This window comes from Marmota monax, unplaced genomic scaffold (genome assembly GCF_021218885.2).
Source record: "Marmota monax isolate L192 unplaced genomic scaffold, Marmota_monax_Labrador192_F-V1.1 WCK01_AAM20220418_F8-fsc00400, whole genome shotgun sequence".
Taxonomy (NCBI): domain Eukaryota; kingdom Metazoa; phylum Chordata; class Mammalia; order Rodentia; family Sciuridae; genus Marmota; species Marmota monax.
The window spans coordinates 98991-119622 of record NW_026692772.1 but is presented as its reverse complement, the minus strand read 5'-3'; the positions used below and the strand labels follow the sequence as shown (position 1 = coordinate 119622).

At 51.5% G+C, this 20632-nt stretch overlaps 1 protein-coding gene across 3 annotated transcripts in view; it reads left to right on the top strand.

Annotated features, from left to right (window-relative positions):
* Window positions 1–20632, top strand: part of Usp53 (ubiquitin specific peptidase 53) — a 56667-nt gene that overhangs the window by 29953 nt on the left and 6082 nt on the right. For 2 of the 3 annotated variants that reach the window (XM_046447110.2, XM_058580123.1), the window contains exons 7-15: window positions 287–392; window positions 854–1000; window positions 1730–1879; window positions 3275–3437; window positions 4620–4775; window positions 5873–6019; window positions 7035–7749; window positions 8672–8748; window positions 19585–19681. In XM_046447110.2, coding sequence (XP_046303066.1) covers window positions 287–392; window positions 854–1000; window positions 1730–1879; window positions 3275–3437; window positions 4620–4775; window positions 5873–6019; window positions 7035–7749; window positions 8672–8748; window positions 19585–19681 — 1758 coding nt within the window. Of the gene's footprint in view, window positions 1–255; window positions 393–853; window positions 1001–1729; window positions 1880–3274; window positions 3438–4619; window positions 4776–5872; window positions 6020–7034; window positions 7750–8671; window positions 8749–19584; window positions 19682–20632 lie in introns of all 3 variants that reach the window. The other variant, XM_058580124.1, reaches the window with a different exon arrangement.

Genomic DNA, 20632 nt, shown 5'->3' with positions numbered 1-20632 from the left:
ACTGGGGCCCAGAGCCTGTCCTGAGATCTTGCTCTCTTGTTGGGCCCAGCGTCTGGCCCCTGTGGGGGGCCCAACTTCACGTCCATGCCCACCTGACCTGGCTTTTCATCACGCACCTGCTGCAGTTTCCACCACGTGGAGATTCACGTGAGGTTGATTGTCCAGGCTCGGCCCTGGTGAGGTAGGGAAGCGGCTGCACCTGGGCCAGCTGCGTGATGTTCCTGGGTCACGTACTGATCTGTTTTCAGTCCACAGGCCACATTGGGACTGCTGCTTTTTTTTGTAGCAATGAAGTTGAGAGAATGCTGGAGAGGCACGAACGCTTCAGGCCTGAAATGTTTGCGGAACTGCTGCAAGCAGCCAACACAGCCGGCGACTACAGGAAGTGCCCCGTGAGCAGGCTCTGGGTGTGGGCCCCAGCAGGGTCAGCTGAGGGGTGCAAGTCGCATGCTGGCTCCACACAGGAGCCATTGTCCCAGCTCTGTTTCTTTTAAAAACTTGTATTGTGGTCAAGAGATTTAAAGCAGCACATGCCATTCAATTTTTTGGGAAGTTCTGGGATTTAGCACTTGAGTTTAAAGAGGTTTCTCTTCTTTCTTTGAATAGACATGATAAATGATATTCTTTTCTCATCTAATATTGGTACTAGCTTTTACCTGCTTTCTTTAGGCTACATTCTTGTTTTAACACATCTACAAAAACACCAAAGAATATTTTGATTTGAAGTAAACTTCCTTTTTAATCAGTTATTAGAAGAGATCAGCAATTTCTCAGGGAAAAAAATGAGTTCAGATGGTCTTTATATAACATAAATTGCATAATTTCAAAACTTGCCTTTTGTGTTTTTCTTTAGAGCAATTGTGGCCAAAAAATAAAAATCCGCCGTGTTTTAATGAACTGCCCAGAGATTGTCACGATCGGTTTGGTCTGGGACTCAGAGCATTCAGACCTGACTGAGGACGTCGTCCGGAACCTAGCAACACACCTCTATCTTCCTGGGGTAGTGTACCTGTGTTCCTTCTTTTCCCTTTTATTTTAAATTCCTCTAAACACCTTCGTGTGTTGTGATACACATAGTTTTGCTTTTTAGAACCTAGATTCTTTTAAAGAAAATACTGATATTTCTGGGTAGTGTGGCACAGACAGATCTCGTTGGCTCAGGTGAGAGGATGTTTTTCTCACAAAGCTCAGAATGGCTTTCAGTTGCAGACCAAACTCCGTCATGCCTTTTGCCCTGAATGACAGTGACAGTGTGGTTTCATCCATAGTCAGTGTTTACCTGGAAAAGGCTTTAAGATATAAGATTCAGGGCTGGGGATTTGGCTCAAGCGGTAGCGTGCTCGCCTGGCATGCGTGCCGCCCGGGTTTGATCCTCAGCACCACATACAAACTAAAAAATAAATATTAAAAATTCTCTCTCTCTCTCTCTCTCTCTCTCTCTCTCTTTTTAAAAAAAAAAAAACAAGATGTAAGATCCACCTGTAACACTGATCTCTTGATATGCTTCACTGCTATTCTCTTAATGTATTGTAGCTGGTTTATGTCACAGTTAAGATTCTAGACAGGTGTACTTCAGGAAATACTTTGACATCTGTTCACGTGTGTGGTTTGCGGGAGTGCGATGGAGCTCTCGGTCTGCACAAACCACCTGCACTTGATGGAGCACAGTCTCCACAGACTCAGGAGTCTTAGGACTTAGTGGTGAACGTGCCAACCGGTTTCTCAACAGCTGTTCTACAGGGTCACTGACGAGAGTGCCCGGAGCAGTGAGCTGCACCTGGTGGGCCTGATCTGCTACGCCAGCCGGCACTACTGTGCCTTCGCCTTCCACACCAAGAGCTCCAAGTGGGTGTTCTTTGATGATGCGAATGTGAAAGAGGTGAGGCTTTCAGTAGCTGGGAGAACTGTTTTGAGAGTTCTTTTTAGGAGTAAGTGACATAACTATGCGAAATGATGGAATCATCCCGTGAAGTGATAGTGAGACCGGGTTTGAGATGAAACCAGATTCTCTGCCTCTGCGGGCGAGTGGGTCTGCCTGAGCCGCGGCCTCTGTGGCTGAAAGCTCTTTGGTGCTGGCAGCCAGTCCCAGCAGGAAATGCCTGCTGGCGCCAGCTCCGCCGGCCACCAAGAGCAGAGCCGGACTCTCCTCCACGACAGTGTTGGGCTGTGCCTGTTGGGATTGAAGCAGACCCCAGTAGTCTACCACCAGATTCTTCTTGGATTCTTGTCTCCTAGAATTCAAAGAATGAAATCTATAGACAATGAAAGAAAGGATTTATTTAAAGTCAGAAGGAAAAAGCCTGGCTGGGCCCGAGGGGGCCGTCTGACAGCAGATTACCACTTAAGTGCACTAGTCTAGGGGCTTGTATAGCCACTGGGTAGGGGCACTGATCTGTGCTAATCAGGTATTGGAAGATACCAAGGCTGTTGATCAAGATCTACACTGTCAGGTATTAGAAAAGTGTTAAGGCTGTTGGTAAAAATCGTTTCCAGTTGGATTGTCTTCTTACTAATAAGCTGGAGAAATTCTTTATTCTCTACACCAGTTCTTTATTAGATTTTTATTGCTTATTTTAAAGCTTAGCAGTGTGTCTTTGCAAGAGCAGAAGTTATTAATTAATTTTAACAAAGTCCATTTTGTTAAAATTTTCTTCTACCGTTCATTTGGTTCTAATCTTTGCTGTCCACATGTTGTGAAGATTTTCTCGGTATTTTTTTCTGGACGCTTTGTAGTTGGAGTTGGTTTTTCCTTGGGGCCGTGGGCCAGAGCTCTTCTCCCCTGGCTGGCTGTCCAGCTTCCAGCCCCGTTTGTGGAGCAGACCTGCTTCTGTTTCTCCACCGAGTGGCCTTGAATCCTTGTCACGTCAGTCAGCCTGACTTACAGTGTCAAATATGCGAGGATGCCAGTCAACCCTGAAAATGTTATTTATTCCATATATTTGAGGATGTATTTTATTTCCCATCCAGGAAATAAAAGAGATACAGCAGCAATGATTAAAAAAAAAAAAAAAAAAGATCAGCCACTTATGTGGAAATCTTTTTAAACTTTAATAACACCTCTTCAGATAGAAAGCCTATCGAGTCACCCCGTCAAATTCCAGAGGAACAGGCGTGACACCCTCTGTGTGTCGTCCTTGCAGGATGCTGGTTGGTATGCCAAGGGGCTGCTGGCTCGGAACGCCTGCAGTGCTCTTGAGATGCTTGTCCACTCCTGCTCTGTGCACTCACTTACCACGGGCTTTCCTTTTGTTTCTGTCCCTTGCGCTCTGCCAAGGTTGGAGCTAGGTGGAAAGACGTGGTCTCCAAATGCACCCGGGGTCACTTCCAGCCGCTGCTCTTGTTTTACGCCAACCCAGAAGGCACGGCAGTTTCCACTGAAGATGCTCTCAGGCAGGTGGTCACCTGGTCACATTGCAAATCTGTTGCAGAAAATATGGGTAATTCTTTTAAAAAACTTTTTGGTGTTTTTCTATTATCAGAATCAACTAGGAACATTTACACTGGATATAAGTGAACATTGAGCCCGGGTATAGTGACCACTTTTATGACCCCAGCTACTCAGAAGGCCGAGGCAGGAGGATCGTGGGTTCAAGCCAGCCTCAGCAACTTAGCAAGGTTCTGTAGTCAATATAAAATTAAAAACGGCAGGTGGAGGCTGTGGATGAGGCTCAATGGTACAGCATCCCTGGCTTCAGTCCCCAGTGCCTGTGTGGGGGGGGGGGGGGGAGAGGCAGGGTGGGGGGGAATAACTTGAAAACTGAGTTTCAGTGATGGGGTTCAGGGCCTTCTAGCGTGCTCTGTTCATTTTTACTATTCTTATTTACAGTGCTAGGGCCGGAACCCAGGGCCTTATGTGCCAGGCAGGGCTCTGCCACTGGCCACACGCAGCCCTTTGTTAGCCTTTAGAAGGAGCCTTTGTGTGTCATTGGTCCCATAGCACATTTAGGGGTTACTACTCTCTGGTGGCTCTGGAGCACCTAGGGGTCACCCACCATCCATAAGTGGCCCCAGGTCACCTGTAGGGTCACCCACCATCCCCTGTCAGTGACCCCTGAGCAACTGTAGGTCACCCACCATCTCCTGTCAATCGCCCTAGGCACTTGTAGGGTCACCCATACTCCCTTTAGTGGCCCCAGGGCTACTGTAGGGTCACCCACCATCATCAGTGGCACCTGGAGGATCACCTGCTCTCCTGGTCACAGGTGCCTAGGCTGCCTCGCTGGTAGCGCCTCCTAGTGGTGAATATTGAGCTTTCTGTTGATTTGGTAGACTGGGCCTAGGGCCCTTCAGAGTGTGGAGCAGAGAAGTGTGAAGTAGTTCTGCCCTCAGTGCTAACAGTGTCTGCAGGAGTGAGCAGGCAGCTGGGCACGGGGGCGCATGCCTGTATCCCAGTGGCTCAGGAGACTGAGGCAGGAGGATCATGAGTTTAAAGCCAGCCTGATCAAAAGTGAGGTAGTAAGCTACCTAAATAAAATACAAAATAGGGCTGGGGATGTGGCTCAGTGGTGGAGCGCCTCTGAGTTCAGTCCCTGGTACCCACCCCCCCAAAAAAGTGATGCCAGCATCTTTTCTCCTAATGCAAAGGAAGAAAATGATACATTTTTGTTTCTCTTTTTAAGGATGTGAAAAGTCTACAATTCGTAAGTCAGCTAGTTGCAAAGAAAATGAGTGTACCGATCACGGTCACGGAGAACTGAGAGGAGGTCAGAACCCTCAGAGTGAGGTGTCGTCATTTAATCGGAGCCCCGTTCAAGCAAGCGGAGGGAGAGGAGCAGGTACGTATGTGGTGGCCCCTCTGCCTCTGCTTTCCCCCATCCTTCTCACCGAGTTCCTGAGACATGGTGCATGGTGCTCAGCTGGCCTTCCTGGCCCGGGAGAGACTGGTGGGTAGACTCCAGGCTGGGCCAGCTAAGACTGGCAAGTTGCTGGACAGCTGTGACTGGGCCCTCCTCAGGCCCAGGCCCAGACAGTGGTATCCCAGGCCCTCAGGTGCTGTTGGCGAGTGCAGCCGAGGGACGAGGTGCGCATCACTCTGCCTGTGTTCACTCCCGCTTGTCGTCATCCATGATTTTGATTCCCACAAGGCACGTCTTGCAATTTTCGTCCCAAGTAAAATGTCTGGCAAGCTGCTGCTGCTGCTGCTGCTGCTGCTGCTGCTGCTGCTGTACTATGTGTAGTTGGGATTTAGAAATAGGAAAACCAAGTCATGTGGACTTTCAGGGGGACTTAGCAGCAGCTTCTAAACATGCTGATGAAATCATGTCTGCCAGTGCCTGTGGCCCTTCAGCTAGGAAGGGGCACCTGGAGTCCTCCGTGGGTGGCCCTGGGAGCCCTTACCCACAGCACAGCCTGGGTCCCCCCCAACCCTTTCTCCGTGGTCAGGATGGTGTGGTCTTCGTGTCTTTTGGTTCTCCTAGGGCACCTCCGTTAGCCGCTTGTGCTGAAGCAGCCAAGCTTGGTCCACGCTCTGTTCTCGAGCTGTATGAAGGTGGACTCGCTTCTGATTTCTCAGGGCTCCATTTCCTTAACTGAAATGGGGATAGTGACTCTGCCCATTTCAAAAAATTCAGAGAGCAAGACCTGCAGAGCCGTGCCCACAAGCGGGGGCCAGGCGGTCACCTGTGTCCTTATTATTTTGATGGCACGTTTCTTTTTTTGTTTTCACGCACTCCAGGGTCTCTCTAAGAAGTGTTGAAAGAAACTGTCTCCAGAGGTCAGGAGAAGTCAGCAAGTGTGTAGTTAGGCCGAAAATGAGTTCATTGTGTACTTGAGGTGGTGGTTGTAAATATAGGATCAGCGATTTTAGCTGAATGTTTACTTTTGTTGAACAGTTTGAAAATGATGTGTCACTGTAGGAATGTTTCTTTTGCAGTTAAGCTAAGCCATGGTGATCAAAGGGAAAAGGTAAAAGACCTCTCCAGAGAATGTGCTCTGAGAGCCGTCCAGCAGAGGAGCTTGCTTTCTGCCCAGTGGAAAGCTCTCGAGCAGGCACAGAGGAAGGACACGGCCCGGCACCGAGGTGAGTCCAGAGTGTGCGCTTCCCTTGAAGGCACTGCCCGAAGTCTCGTTCTGAAATGGAATTCTGCAGCCTCGGGACGGCAGTCGACCTGTGCCCGTGTGCACGTCTGTGTGTCGCTGTGTTTCTCAGCACGAGTTCTTCAGTACACCTGTACCCAGAAGGCCCACTCAAGCCTAAGCTGGGACTGAGTGTTCCGGTCTCGATGTTTTAGCCTTTCGTGGTGAATGTGCTCCCTCAGGTGGCACGTGAGACTGCGAGGGTTACACAGGGCAGCTCTGACCCTCCCTGTGTTCACGGCCTTCACCTCTCACGGGCTGCTCTCTGGCTTTGTGCTCCTCCTTCTGCACGTGGCGTCCTTGAGCTGGTGCTGACAGACGCACACAGGTGCTCTCCTGCCGCCTTGTGTGCTGCTCACTGAGTGTGGCACCTGGGGAGTCGCCGTGGCAGCTCTGCCCGGCCTGGTGGGCGGCCACAGCTGCACTGCCCCTGGACCCCACGGCCTGCACACTGGCCTGAGCTCCGTCTCCGCTCACAACAGCAGCAGCAGCTTGCCAGATGTCTGGGGCTGGCAGTGTGTGAGATGGAAAGTATTAGGACTTTTGTTGATTGTGAGATATTTTTTTAAAAAAACTTCTTTGTGATCCGCCTTGTGGGCTTTTTTTTTTAGTTTAGTTTTTAGTTGTAGAAGGACACAATACCTTCGCTTTATTTATTTATTTTTATGTGGTGCTGAGGATCGAACCCAGGGCCTCACACGTGCTAGGTGAGCGCTCTACCTCTGAGCCCCAACCCCAGCCCTTGTGGGCCATTTTAAAAGTCCATCTCTTTTATAAGTGCTTCTCAGTAAGCATGAATGAGCACTGATGAAGTCCTTGAATCTCACGGCAGATTGTGACTGACTGCCATCCTCCTGGTGACCACCTAGCATTTCTTTTTGAAGGGTCCTCAGCTTGTGACTGCAGCATTGCCGTGTGGGGAGGGCCATTCATGTCTTTGACTGTGGTCACTTTTTAAGGTATGTCTGACGAGGAGCTCTCACATGTCAAGCCTGGGTCACCACCTGCCTCCAGTGACTTCAGGCGACAGGGCAGCGCTCAGCTCTGCCACAGTCAAGGGAAGGAGCCCTGTAGACAGGAGCGAGCGGCCTCTCAGAGTCGAGCTGCTGGGCAGACAGCGAGTCCCAGCAAGTCCCAGGCGCCTGTTCCAGGAGAGAGAACAGCCAGCAAGGTCAGCGGTGCTGGGTGTGGCCCAGACAGCAGCCAGAGCTCTCGGGACAGACATGGTGGCCGGAGCCGGGGCCGAGGGTGGAGGCCCCTGAGGGAGGCCCTGAATGTGGACAGCGTTTTCAGTGACAGTGGGAAGAGGCAGCACAGCCCACGGCGCAAGGCGGACATCAGCCATGGACCCCAGGGGGGCCAGGAGCAGACCTGTGGCAGTTGGTCCAAGCAGAGCACAGAGCAGAAAGGGCTGGTGACCATCTTCGAGGACGAAGGGAAGCTGGAGACGGGAAGCAGAAGCTCCCTGGACTCTGGCGGGAAGGGAGCAGAGAGCAGGGCAGGCCCTGTGGAGCGCGGGGTTCCTGGTGACGGCTGGCAGGTGCAGAGGACCGAGTCTGGGTATGAAAGCAGCGACCACGTCAGCAACGGGTCTGCCAGCCTGGACGCGGCAGCTGCCGACGGGGGTGGCCCAGCCGTGGCCAGCGGTGCTGCTGCTGAAGCAGGGACTTGCAGGTAACAGACCCGGGGGCTCCCTCCACCCTCTTCTGTCCGTGGTGTGAGGCCATTTGTTGGGGGTCAGTTAAGCATAACAGCAGCTGAGCACAGAGAACGTGGCTTGGCTCTTCTTGCACACTGAGGACCCCGGGCTTTGGTAGGTAGTTACCGACTCCAGAAATAAGAACTGTTTACTTTTAGGAAATTTGAAAAGTATGGAATAGTACCAGGGCTTCCATCCCTGTTCCTTGTGAGTTTCTTCTGTGGGTCTTGCCTGGGTTATTTTTGTTTGGGGGGTGTTTTTAGTTATAGATGGGTACCTTTATTTATTTATTTATTTTTGTGGTGCTGAGGATCGAACCCAGAGCCTCACACGTGTTGGGCGAGTGCTCTGCCACTGAGCCCCAGCCCCAGCTCCCTGGGTTATTAAGTCGAAGCTTTAATTCTGAAGTCTGCGAGCCTTGTTATCTCATCTCTAACACAGCTCAGAGCTGGGCTGTTCTTGCTGTCAGACTAGTTCCGGAAGAGTCGGCTCCTTACCACTGTGACAGGACGCGGCTCTGCTCGACGCCTGGGTTTCATAGAATTCAGCAGCTTGGGTTTTATTAAAAGAATCATTTCTGTAAAGAGTTAAGGAAGCTTTGCATGGGGAGTGATTTTATTAGACCTCTCAGGAGAGGTGGCCAGGTGGGTGGGAGGAGGGGACGTGCAGCCTCGCCTCTGCAGCAGGGGCTCCTGAGTCTGCTTCCGCGCCCCATCTCCTGCTAGAGGCTGAGGGTGATCCCAGCCTTGGCGCCTGCTGAGGTGTGGGTTGGATGGAGCACCCTGGGCCCTGACATAGCGCGGGGAATGGGACTTCACCATGCTCCTTCCTTCCCTTCCTTTAGATCAAACCAGGGTCCACAGTAACCCCGTGTTCCACACGTGTTTTGTTTTCTAGTGACCAGATCACGAGGAGCAGCCCACAGGCAGGGCATGCGGACTGTACCTCCCATCAGAGCAAACGGCACGCAGAAGGTGAGTGTTGTTTAGTCTGTGAGAGTTGCAGTAAGACATGATTAGTTAATGTTTTCTGTTACCATGTACCTAAAAGAAAATCCTATATGGTTATAAAAATTATTTTAAAATAAGTTTGAAATATCAATCATGCATTTTTTTTTAAGTTTATGTATCACGTTGTAATAGGAGCAAAAAGGAGACTCGACCTTCTTACATACACGTGGTCTGTTGCTGTGGTTTTCACACCTGTGGCCCAGACGTGGCTCTGGCTTTCAGTCTCTGCAGTTGGTAACCCAGTGTCCTCCGCTGGCGGCTTCCTGGCTGTGCTTGTCAGCACATCTCTGTGCCTCCTAAGCAGCTGGCTCAGGCATGAAATGCTCAACTCTCTTCCCTGGTGGCAGCTGCACTGGGCTCCTGTGTGAGGGGCCCTGGGAACCTTGCTGTGGTCCTGGCCCTATCTCCCAGGCTGGACTGGCCATGGCAGGAATGCCCCTGAGCAGCCTTTGCCACCTGACCCTTCCTCGAGGGGGCATGTTTCTGTGTTTGCCAAGGGGAAGCTCATGATCCTCTGGTTTAAGGGCTGTGGCCTAAGGACTGTTGGTCTTTCTGATTTACCATCCCCCGTTTCTCAAAATAGCAGGCATGTGAGACAGGCAGAGTGTCCAGGTCTCCCCTGGAATAAGGATAAAGAGGGTACGCAGGGGCCAGCAGGGCGGGGTCGAAGGCTGTCAGAGCAGGAGCAGGAACAGCTGCTACAGGCAGAAGATGGGGGGGGGGGGTCGGCAGCTGGGTCAGGCACACGGTGAGGCTGCTGGAGAGCTCAGGTGTTGACCGTCCTTGGCGTGGTGTGGCTTCCTGGGCAGCGCTGGGTCCAGGCTCATGGGGGCCGGTGGAGGAGGTGCCGTGTGGAGAGCCAGCTCCCGTCCAGGAATGCCTCTCTCTGCTCACGTCCCACTGGCGAGTCTCACAGGCAGCCTGGGCATCAGGAGGGAGGGCAGAAAGTGCAGGTTCATGGCCGCATGAAGGCTAGCCGGGGCGGCAGCAGCAGCTCCAGTGAGGGGTAAGGGGACATGGGGACAAGGCTGGTGGCAGCTTCAGGGCGAGCGAGATTGGGAACAGTGAGCAGTGGTGGGCGTCTGTGTGGGTGGCCTGTGGGCTGGGAAGGGATCCTGGAATGCTGGCAGCTGTGGGATGGCCTTGGGAGACACCCGAGGGACGTGGGCCCAGCACTGCCTGAGCTGCAGGGGACATGCCTCAAGGTTCAGAACTTAGGAGGGGCAGGCTTCCCACAGAAGCAGACAGCTGTGGACAGTGTGTGGTGAAGGCCGCTCCTTAGCCCTCCCTACTGTTTCTGTGGCGGGGTTTCCCCAGATTGAGCACGATGACTCCTTAAATCATTTTGCTTTCACCATATGGATATGATCAGAGGAAACCCGTAGTCAAGGTGTTGTAGGGACAGACGAGGCCAGGCACCGAAGGTATCAGAAACAGTTTTATTTGGCTGCAGCAGGCTCAGAGGGCACAGCTTTTGCTGTAATCAATCAATCCTCTGAACCCCGAGTTGAGGGAGTTTCAGAGTTTTATACCCAGTGTGTAAGGGGAGGGGCTCAGAAGTTCACAGTCTGCAGAAGTTCACAGCTTTTTCTTTCACTGTTCTGGGCAAGTTAACCCTTCAAGGACAACACCTGAGAAGGGGAGAGCTGCTTCCCCTCTTCTTCCCTCCCCTGCCAGCTGTTACCAGGGAGCCCACTTGTAACTTATCTTAAAAATGTAGACACCTCTGTGAAGCCCAGCTCAAGGCCAGAGGCCCTCTTTGCACACTTCTTCAAAGAACTATACTGAATATGTTTGTGACAACTAGTAACGGGTGTCCATCACCTGGAGTGCTGGTGTCATCTCGGCCAGTGGCCAAGTAAACAGGGCGACACGAAAATAGGAAGGTTGTCTACATTGGGCTCTTTTGCTGACAGTCCTAAAATCAGCTGGGCGAAGATTTCTGGAGAGGCCCAGTTAAGACTTTTCAGTGGAGAAAGGGGGAGCCACTTCAAAGGCAGTGACCGTCCATGTGACGGTGCAGCTCTGATAGCAGTCTCCCAGTCTCACGAAACGGCAGGATCCTGCTGCTCGGGCTACACCCTGCAGATGGCAGCACTGCCTGCTGGTCCTGGCCTGCACCTCCCCAGCCACTCTCTGTCCCCATGAGGCAGACACAGTTCTGTGACCGTGCGTCTATCACTGTCGTCCCCCTGAGGCAGATGCACTTCTGAGTGACCGTGTGTTAATCACTGGCTGTCCCTGTGAGGCAGATACACTTCTGAGTGACCATGTGCCAATCACTGGCTGTCTTCGTGAGGCAGACGTGCTTCTGAGTGACTGTGTCATCCAGTGTTTTTTTATTTCACTGCAAGTAAGTCTGCTGTCATTAGCCATTTCTGGAATCAGTCTTTTTTTTTAATACCTTTATTTTACTTATTTATTTTTATGTGATGCTAAGGATCGAACCCAGGGTCTCATGTGTGTGAGGCAAGCGCTCTACTGCTGAGCCCCAGCCTCAACCCTGGAATCAGTCTTTCTGGACTGGAAGTCCCCTGGGGGCAGCAGGAGACCACAAAGTCAAGGAGCCTTCCGAGTGTCTGTCTTTTATGTTCTCTGTGACGTTACACAGCTTTAGTATTAGAGTGCCCGTGGTGGTGGAGAAGTGGAGTCCGTAGTGTTGCCCAGTGAGTACTGCATGTTTTCACAGTGCGGCTGTCACATCACCTCTGCAGCCTGTGCAGGTGTGGGCTCCACGTGGGCTCTTCTCTGCCCGCCCAGGTGTGGGCTCTGCTCAGCCCATGCCAGTGGATTCTGCTTAGACCCTTCTCGTGCTGCCTGGAGCCGTAGCAATGCTTGAACTTCCCACAGTGCATGTGAGATATTTTAGCCTCTCTTTTAAAATGAGTTTCTAGTGGAAAGAATTTCAGGTGCCTTGACCTACAAGAAGGAGAAGGATGGAAGGATGAGGAGATAGCATGATAGGAAGCAGCAGGTCAGGGAGCCCTCCTGTGCTTGCAGAGGGCCGTATGTTGGCACACACCAGCTGGCTGGCACATTTGGGTGTCTTGGGGGACAGCAGGGGCTCTGGGGAACCAGGCTGGCTGGGCGGGCGCTGCAGTTCACTGGGTGGGCCGGCAGGCCACCAGGCAGGACACTGGCATGCCCTGACCTTCACCCCAGGAGGGACTCTGCTTGGTGGAGACGTTGGCGAGGCGATGTACATCCCAGCAGAGAGCTGTGTCCACAGCATCGAGTTGGGAGGCTTCAGCACCTGTGCAGTTTGCTTTTGTGACAATGATAACAGCGTGAGTGACTGGAAGGAAGCAAGCCTCGTGGGGCGCTCCAAAGCTGGTTCCACCTGGCACATGGTGATACAGGAAGAGGAAGGTGGGAGGCCGTGGCCTAGGTAGGCTGATCCCATGAGGCAGTTAGGAACCTGCTCTGGAGGTCGGGAGGGCTTGGGGGTCGTGGCAGGGCCATAGCTGGGGCACTCGGCAGAGCTGGAAAGTGTGGGGCAACCCAGACAGCGTGGGAGGCTGGCCATTGCTGAGGAGGAGGCGAGCATCTGCAGCGCCCACCGTGGGGGCCAGAAGGTCCAGGAGCGCACGGGAGAGGGAATTTCTCCGGAAAAATCCCATACGGAGGCTGGTGGAGAGCGGGCTGCAGGTCTGCGTGGCCTTGGAGGGGAATTCCCTGTGGGGCAGCAGGAGCCGTGGAGGCACATCAGACGTGGAAGTAGCTGAGGCAGAACGGACGTGTGGCCGTGAGCCCGTGGTGTGTGGTTCAGGCAAAAATGTGAAGTATTCACAGTAGGTGATTCTGGGTAAAAAACAGGTTTCCGTCAAGCTGATTTTCATCGTTAGACTTTTGTGAACTTTTGAGCTACTCCCAAACAAAAAGTTGAAGGAAAAAAGAGATTACAGTAAAATTAAAAGGAGATAAAAGGGAAGAAGTGGATTTTGTTTGTCAAACCTTTGCTCTGCGTTGCAAAGAGACGGTCCTAGAGAAGCTCTGTCTGACGCCTAGGCGAGGCGCCAGGCTGGGTTCACATGGGGAGGCCAGGCACCAAGAGTGCGGAAGAGAGGGAAGGAAGCACAGATGTGGAGGAGGAGAGAAGGGGAGAGGGCCGAGGCACAGCCGAGCAGTGCGGAGTTACAGCGCTTACTGTAGCTCGCGAGTGCTTAGGGTTTGTGGTCGTAATGTGAAACTAATAATTGCCACTGTATTCTGAAATGTCACTGTCCAAGAGTGAAGCTTGCATTATCTAGACTGAAGTTAGGTGTTACTGCTCAGAGACCTTTTAACTTATAAACTCATCTTTTTAGATAAGAGATACCTTTTGATTTCTTGAGTATTGTGCTGTAGAATTGTTTTGAATGCAGTTTCAAGGTAGCATTAGTTAGAGCCCCCGTCTTAACACTGAAGAATGTTCTGGCCTGGTGTTTCCATCAGATTCTCTGGGTTTGCAGGGCAGAACAACATGTTGATGTTAAGCCGCTGGGATTCTGAAGGCACTGCTCTTGGAGCACACCTGCCAGAGCCCTAAAGCCATCAGTGCCTCCTGCTGCCCACTGTGCTGTTACCTTGGTAAAATTAAGTCATCATTTGTAAGGATCTGTAATTTTCTTTTTAAAAATTTTTATTATATATTGATAAATTATAGTGCTTTATATTTATTGGGTACAAAATTATTTGGGGTTTCCTAGTACAACGTAAAATGCTCAAACCAGGCTCAATAACTTCTTAGCTTGTTTCTTTTTTTGTGGTATTAGGGATTGAACCGTGGTGCTTTACCACTGAGCTACATCCCCAGCCCTTTTTATTTTGTGACAGAGTGTCAGTAAGTTGCCAAGACTGGTCTCAAACTTGTGATACTCTTGCCTCAGCCTCCCAAGTAGCTGGTATTGCAGATGTACAACGCCACACCCAGCTTCAGTTCATTTCTTGTCAGTTCTTCCAGGATTTAATTTCAGAGTCTGATCATAATCAAGTGCAGATTTGCTGCATCAAGTAATTTTTATATCTTTTAGTCAAGTGTATGTAAACTGCATCTGAATTTTGAGGGACTGCGTTTTTTAAGGTGCCAGAGGACCAACTTAGGGATCACAGAGCATCTAAGGTAAAGTTCCCTGTCACGTGTGAAAGGGTGACCACGGCTCTGCAGCCCGGGTTGGCTCTGTTTGCCCGGCCAGCGCAGATGGAGGGGTCTCAGGTGGTCAGCCTGGGGAGGGCTGCTGAAGGCACAGGAAGGCAGGTCTGCACAGAAGGGCTGCAGTTGCTTGGTGGTCAGCTGATGCTGGCCACATGGCACCTGCTTATGTCTATGCCCGTTATCTGATGCCAGACCAGCCGCCGGGTGTCAGTAGAACATGTCAAGAGCCACCTTGTGGGCATGCATGCAGCAGGCACTGCTGGGCTGGGGTGTGGTCTGGGCTCGCGCTGCTGCCCACTGTGTAGCCATGGTCACGACCTCCCTGCCGCGGCTCCGTCTGCCTAGCAGGACCCTCGTGAGGCAGGCTTCAGGACAGCCCAACAGCCAGCCAGAAGAGCATTCTCAGGCCCTTTGGCCTCTGGGTCTCTTGGCACTGTGAAAGAGGATTGGTGACCGCAGAGGACTTTTGTTTCTGTGGATTAGGTCATTAGTATTTGCTCTGTGAGACATTAGGAAATACATGTGGAGAAGGATAAAGCTGTTACATGCTGACGTAAATAACATTTCAAGTGGAAAATAACTGTTTCCAAGGAAACACTACCAGTGAGATGACTGGGGTTGATTGGCAGTCTTCCGCCCCCGAGACACCTGGCATGACCACTGCGTCTGCTGCTGCTCACGCCTGCTGTAGCCGTCACCTGCTCTGGTGCTCATCTGTCCACACATGGGTGGGAAGACAGTGGTTCTTGGTTTGCAGCACGCCACCACAGGCAGTGCCCTCCAGACTGGCTCAGAGGGCTCTGGACCCACAGGAGGTGACTCTGATGCTGCAGCTCAGTGACAGATGCTGGCCTCCCTGACACCCTGGAGGCCATTCTGCTGCACAGCTTCCAGCCTCTGTGTCGTCCCCTGAGAAACCCGTCTTGCCAGGCCACGCTAGTCTGCCGGTGCCAGTGCTGTTCACTGAACGGTCTTTTCAGAACCCCGTTGGTTAATGTCACCACAGCTACCAGGCACAGTTGGTAAGCCCACTGTTAAAAAGGCAGTCTGACTTTCCTCCAGAGGCTCGAGTCGTCGCTGGGGTGAACTGCACCAGCCCTTTCCTTTAGGTGGCATGTTCGCTTCCTTCATTTTCAAGAGCATTTCTGCAGAACCCAAGTCTGAGTGCCCAGTTTGTCTGCATCTCCTGGGGTAGAAGTGGGTTCCATGGACAAACCTGCTGGGTACAGCTCACTGCTCAAACTGTCCCATGAGTGCTGTTCCTGAAACAGCCGTCATGTCAAGATATGCACCAAGGGTACTTCGTGCAAGCCCACCATGCTGGCACGCCTGTGATGCTGTGGCTCAGGAGGCACAGGCAACAGGAGCAAGGTTCAAGGCCAGCCTGGGCTACCCCGTGAGGCCCCATCTCAAACTAAAACACTGGGGATGTGGCTCCGTGGTAGAGCATGCATGCTTGGGTCCAAACCCCAGCACCAGAAAAGAGAAGCAAAAAAAAAAAAAAAGTGCTTTATGTATGCTTCCTTCTTCCATGCACCCAAATAATTCAAAACATATAGATTAACTAATAGAATGAAGCATTTTGTCGTGCTTCGTTAAACGTGCTTCAATGAGACTGGCTTTTTGAAGACCACAAGTGTGTGGCTGTGAAGGCCACAGTCCCTGCTGGTCCTGGGACTCGCTCCTCTCTCACGCTGGCAGCCTTGTCTGACTGGTGTGCTCTGCCAGTGTGAATATCAGCGCACTTGGAGACAGCTGGCCTCTTGGGGGCAGAGTGAGAGCAGTTGGACTGTGTAGCCTGGGAGGGGGGTCCTGGCAGCCCTCGTGGCCACACTTTGGAAACTGCTGCATTGGGTAATGTGACACTTGGTACATCCTATACCTTCTGAAAATTGTACTAATGTTGTAGGAACATGGCTCACTCTGCAGTCTCTGGGTTTGGTTTCCAAGACAGGTGAGTGGTGTGGCACTCACAAATTTATCAAACTCCAAAGTTACTTCTGTGTTGCTTTTATACCCTGGTTCATGCAATTTTTCTGTCCGTGAACGGTAGCTGCAGGTCCCTCCTGCTTAGCAAATGAAGGAGTTGATTCTCATATATGAAGCCTTTGCTGTCCCAGAAACTGGGATGCTAGTGTTATAGTTAAAGCTTTGTCCCAGGGTTTCATAAACCGACTTCCAGACCACTCACATAAAATCAATCAAGCCTTTATTGAAGCACACCGGTGGCGGCTGACCAGAACATAAAGCTGTTCCCCTGATCAGCCCCGAACAATTGCAAGGGCACTCCTTATAAGCCTGAAAACCACAAAAGGGATGTTCGGGGGGGTCTAGCCAATGCAAGCAAGCCAGGTTACAGAAGCGGGACAGTGCAGTCAAGTGGCGGGAAGCCTAACCAATCACAGCTAGCCCAGTCACCCCAGTTGAAAACAGAGCCCTGTTACCCTAGTTACAGAACAATGCCCCATTAGGTAGTTGCTAATGTTAAAGGTTTCTATAAGAAAAGGAAAAGAAATCTTGCTCCAGGCCTGACCCGTGTAGTTGGCATGGTTGTTTTACAGGATGAAGCCATAAAACAAAATGGAGTCACATTTGCTCCTACTATCACACTAGTAGGTGAAACTCCTAAAAAATCCAGATGTTTCCGCTCCCTTCATCTGTACCCTATGAAACAGTCCTTAGTTCCCACAAGTGTAATGGGTCGGATCTACTTCACCTATGACAAGGAAATTAGTTTCATTTAGATGTATTAAAATCATTTTTTGAGAGCTGTTTTGAAGTACTATTTTGTAGAGCGAGATCTTGATGTGGGTAGTGTTTTTCTCTGGGCATTGACCTTCTGTGGACCCTCCTCTAGTGTCCTGCAAGGGCAACAGCAGCAGGGTGGCTCCTGTGGGAGGCCCTGGTCCTAGTAGCTGTGGTTAAAAAGGAGGCCTCAGGTGAAATGATGGGTTCTGAATCTGAAACCTCACGGCCTACCAGGCTTGGATTCACGAGTCCAATTGCATATGATTCTCTTGTGACTTTATTGAAACTCATGTCTAACTGGTTTGGTGCCTGTTGCACATCAGAGCTGGGGCCTCAGGGTTCCTTGGTGGCCATGAGATCTTGGATCGCTCCTTAGCCTGGCTAAGCCTCTGATTCCTCATCTGCAAAACTTCTAGGATTCCTTCATAAGGTTGCTGTAGATATTAAGTAACATAAACTAACAGGGGTGACTGCCAGCGTCTCGTTGGGGGGTTCTTCTTCCTGCCAAGAAAGGTGTAAGCCGCCTGGAAACTTAGAAGTCTAAAATGATTAGAGAGGAACAAAACACAGAGTCAGAAAGTATCAACAAAAGCGGACCCCCTGGGCTGGGGATGTGGCTCAAGCGGTAGCGCGCTCGCCTGGCATGCGTGCGGCCCGGGTTCGATCCTCAGCACCACGTACAAACAAAGATGTTGTGTCCGCTGAAAAACTAAAAATAAAAATAAATAAATTCTCTCTCTAAAAAAAAAAGCGGAGCCCCTGATGCGTCCCATCCACCCGAGAGCTGTGATGTGGCGGGTTACCGGTGACTCCCGTGTTGGAGTCTGACTTTAGAGAAGCACGCGGAGGCAAGCATATAAAGCAGGGTTTATTTAAAAAGGGGAAACAGACTTCTCCAGGGAGGGAGAAGGGGGCCATAGCTGGTGTCCTGGTGTCCCAGGAGGCGAGGTGTTTGCCCTTGTTGTATGTCCTAGGCGTCTTTTCTTCTCCTGCCTTTTCTCCCTTATCTTTCTCCTTCCTGCCTCTGTGACTAGGCCCAGGAATGCCCAGTGGGATGGCCAAAGGTGAGAAACAGGTGGGCCGAAAGGGGAAGGGCAGGGTGGACCGCCCAGGACACTAACAACCTTGTGTTCCCTGTAGGGAGGGGGCATTCCTGGGGCAGGCGACCTTAGCTACCGGCTGGAGGGTGGAGGGGTGGAGGAAGGGCCCTGAAGGAGTAACATCTCAACCCCTGGGCAAAACTGGCCTGACTCACCTGAGCTGACCTGATTTTCCTGTCTATCCGACCGATTCTGGCTTCAGGTGGAACTAGACTAAGGAAAGAGGCTCCTGGGGCTGATGGAAGCTGCTCATCCCAGGCAGGGATGAGGCTTCTGGGCCCAGTCTCCTGTGTGGTGTCTTGCAGTCAGCGGGTTGATTGGCCTCTTGGCCGTCACACCTGTGAGACAGGCAAGGGAGGCAGCGACCAAAGGAGGCAGGTTTAAAAAGAGCACTGAAGGAGGCTTTACTTGAGACTCATCCCCGGGTGGAATTCAATCAGACCGACAGAGTGGTCAGGGAAGGGCCTAAGGAGAAACTGTGTGGGATTTAATGGGGCTCATGGCAGGAAGGGAAGAGCTAGGGACAGGAAAAGGGATTTTTAGGGTCCCTTGTCCCACGGGAGTTGGTCAGGGGAACTGGCTGAACTCCAGGATTGGCGTGAGTCAGGAGATACCGTTGATTAACAGGCATCTTTGTTGGCGCCCGACTTGACAATGATAATACCCGTTTCAGGTGCTGTGTGGGTCTTGGCAGAGCAGGATAGAGATTCACTGTGTGTCTGGGGAAATGACCAAAGAAAATGTTTACTGGTCATTCCCAGACACCAGATGTCTCTATCCACTAGGCTTCGGTGTGCGGTGACCCACACACAACCCATGGACAGCTGGTGACTAGTAGCTGCTGGGTGCTGGGGTATCTGTGTGGTCATAGCTCCGTCCCACCCTGTAATTCACTGACCCTCCCCAGAATCCTGTGAAGCAGTTAAAGTGTGTTATCATCCGTTCCATAAAGGAGGAAACCGTGAATGAGGAAGAGGCTTGCTTAAAGCTACCAGCCCATAATCAGAGGATTCATAGTGAGCCGGGTCACCTGACCTCAGCACTGTTGGGGTGGGGTAGGAGGCCTCCCCAGAGCGCCTGCGAATGCAGGGGTGCTCAGAGGAAGGGGCTGTGAGAGCTGGCGCCTGATCAGTGCAGGCCAGCGTTGACCCACTGGGTGGTGGCCGTAGGCAGGTGGGGCCCGGCTGTAGAGGGGGTCATGGGGGCATCTCCCTGAGGGGAGCAGTGCTGCCCCATCACACCCTGCTTCTGAGACCCACTGCCTCGCCTGGGGCACAGAGCCGTGCACTGGCCGAGGAGGACTAAATGTCCGGGAGTGGGTGCTACAAGGAGCCTCCCTCCTCCTGAGCTGCTCTTGTTGGGCATTTTGTTCACAGTGGTGCAAAGCTGACTGACGGCACTTCCTCAGTAAAGATCCTGTAAGGGAACACAGAGTTCCACGTGACCCAGCAGGAATACCCTCCAGCGCAGGGATCACTGATATCGCAGAAAGGAGTTAGTTCAGAAAAGGGGTGATGTTTTCAGTTAAGTCTCCAAGAATTCATTTTTGTTTGTTTTTAAATTAGAAGAGAATTGCCTGGTTTACACAAAAACTTGACGTAAGTATAAATGGGATAGGGCTGGGGATGTGGCTCAAGTGGTAGCGCGCTCGCCTGGCATGCGCGAGGCACAGGTTCGATCCTCAGCACCACATGAAAATAAAGATATTGTGTCCACCTAAAACTAAAAAATAAATATTAAATAAATAAATAAATGGGATGATTTCTATAAGACCATGTAAATAATTTTGTTTTCCTCTTTTTCCCTCTCTCAACCCAGATTTTAGAAGAGAACGTAAGGACTTGGAAGCAGGCTGTAAATCCCGTGAGCTCCACCCAGGACCACATCTGCAAGTAAAAAGTCATTTGGTGAAAAGGTGATGCTGACGCTTGGGAATGCCAAGCCCTTTCCTCGCGGATGCCCGTGGTATAGGGATTCTTCGTTCATCAGGAAGGCATAGATCTGCCTTTCTCCCCTAGAACAGTGGGACTCACCGGAGGTTTTGTACCCGTGGGCGGTGGGCCTGCAAGGTGCCAGGAGCAGCACGTCACTGTTCTGACCTGGTGTTCTTGTGAGGAGGGGCACAGTGGCCCCTCACGGCCAGGGCAGGAGGGTACAGGATCCCACCCAGTGAGTGCCCAGAACCTCACAGAGCACCAAGCTCTCCCTCCACACACTGCGCTTCTCTTGCATATACCAGGTGCTTGTCATGCCCCCATGGCTGTGACTTTGTTAGAGATGTGACAGCAAAACCAGCACGACTTTGTTTCCTTCGAGATTGTACAGAAGAGTCTAGATCATGGCAACCTCAGACTGTCTGATTTCCCTGAAGGAGACGTCCTGCTCTCCCTCCCGTGGGCAGCACCTTGCTGAGCTTCTGCATGGCTGGAGCCTCCCTGCTGAGCTTCAGAGCCCACGCGTACCTGCACCGAGGCAGACCCGAGTGCTCCGGGCACTGAGGCACTGAGGCTGAGCAGACTGGGCAGGCCGGCCCGGGGTCTTCACGCTGCTCACTCAGGGGTGTGCGGTTTAGAACTCACAGGTCATTTATTTTAGGAATATTCTAGTCAGTGTTTTCAGACTGACGTCAACCGTGGGTAACTGAAACCGTGGATGAGGGGGAACTGCTATATCTTACAAATGAGAAAATTTGAGGTTGACATTAAGTAATCTGCTCAAAGCAGTGGAGCTGAGATTTGATAACTGCATCTACCTAGCCATTCCTCTCTAGTTCAGTTCTATGAATTCATAGGAAAAATTCATAGGAGAAATCATGAAACAAATAATTTGCAGCATAGCCGGGTGCGGTGGCCCACGCCTATAATCC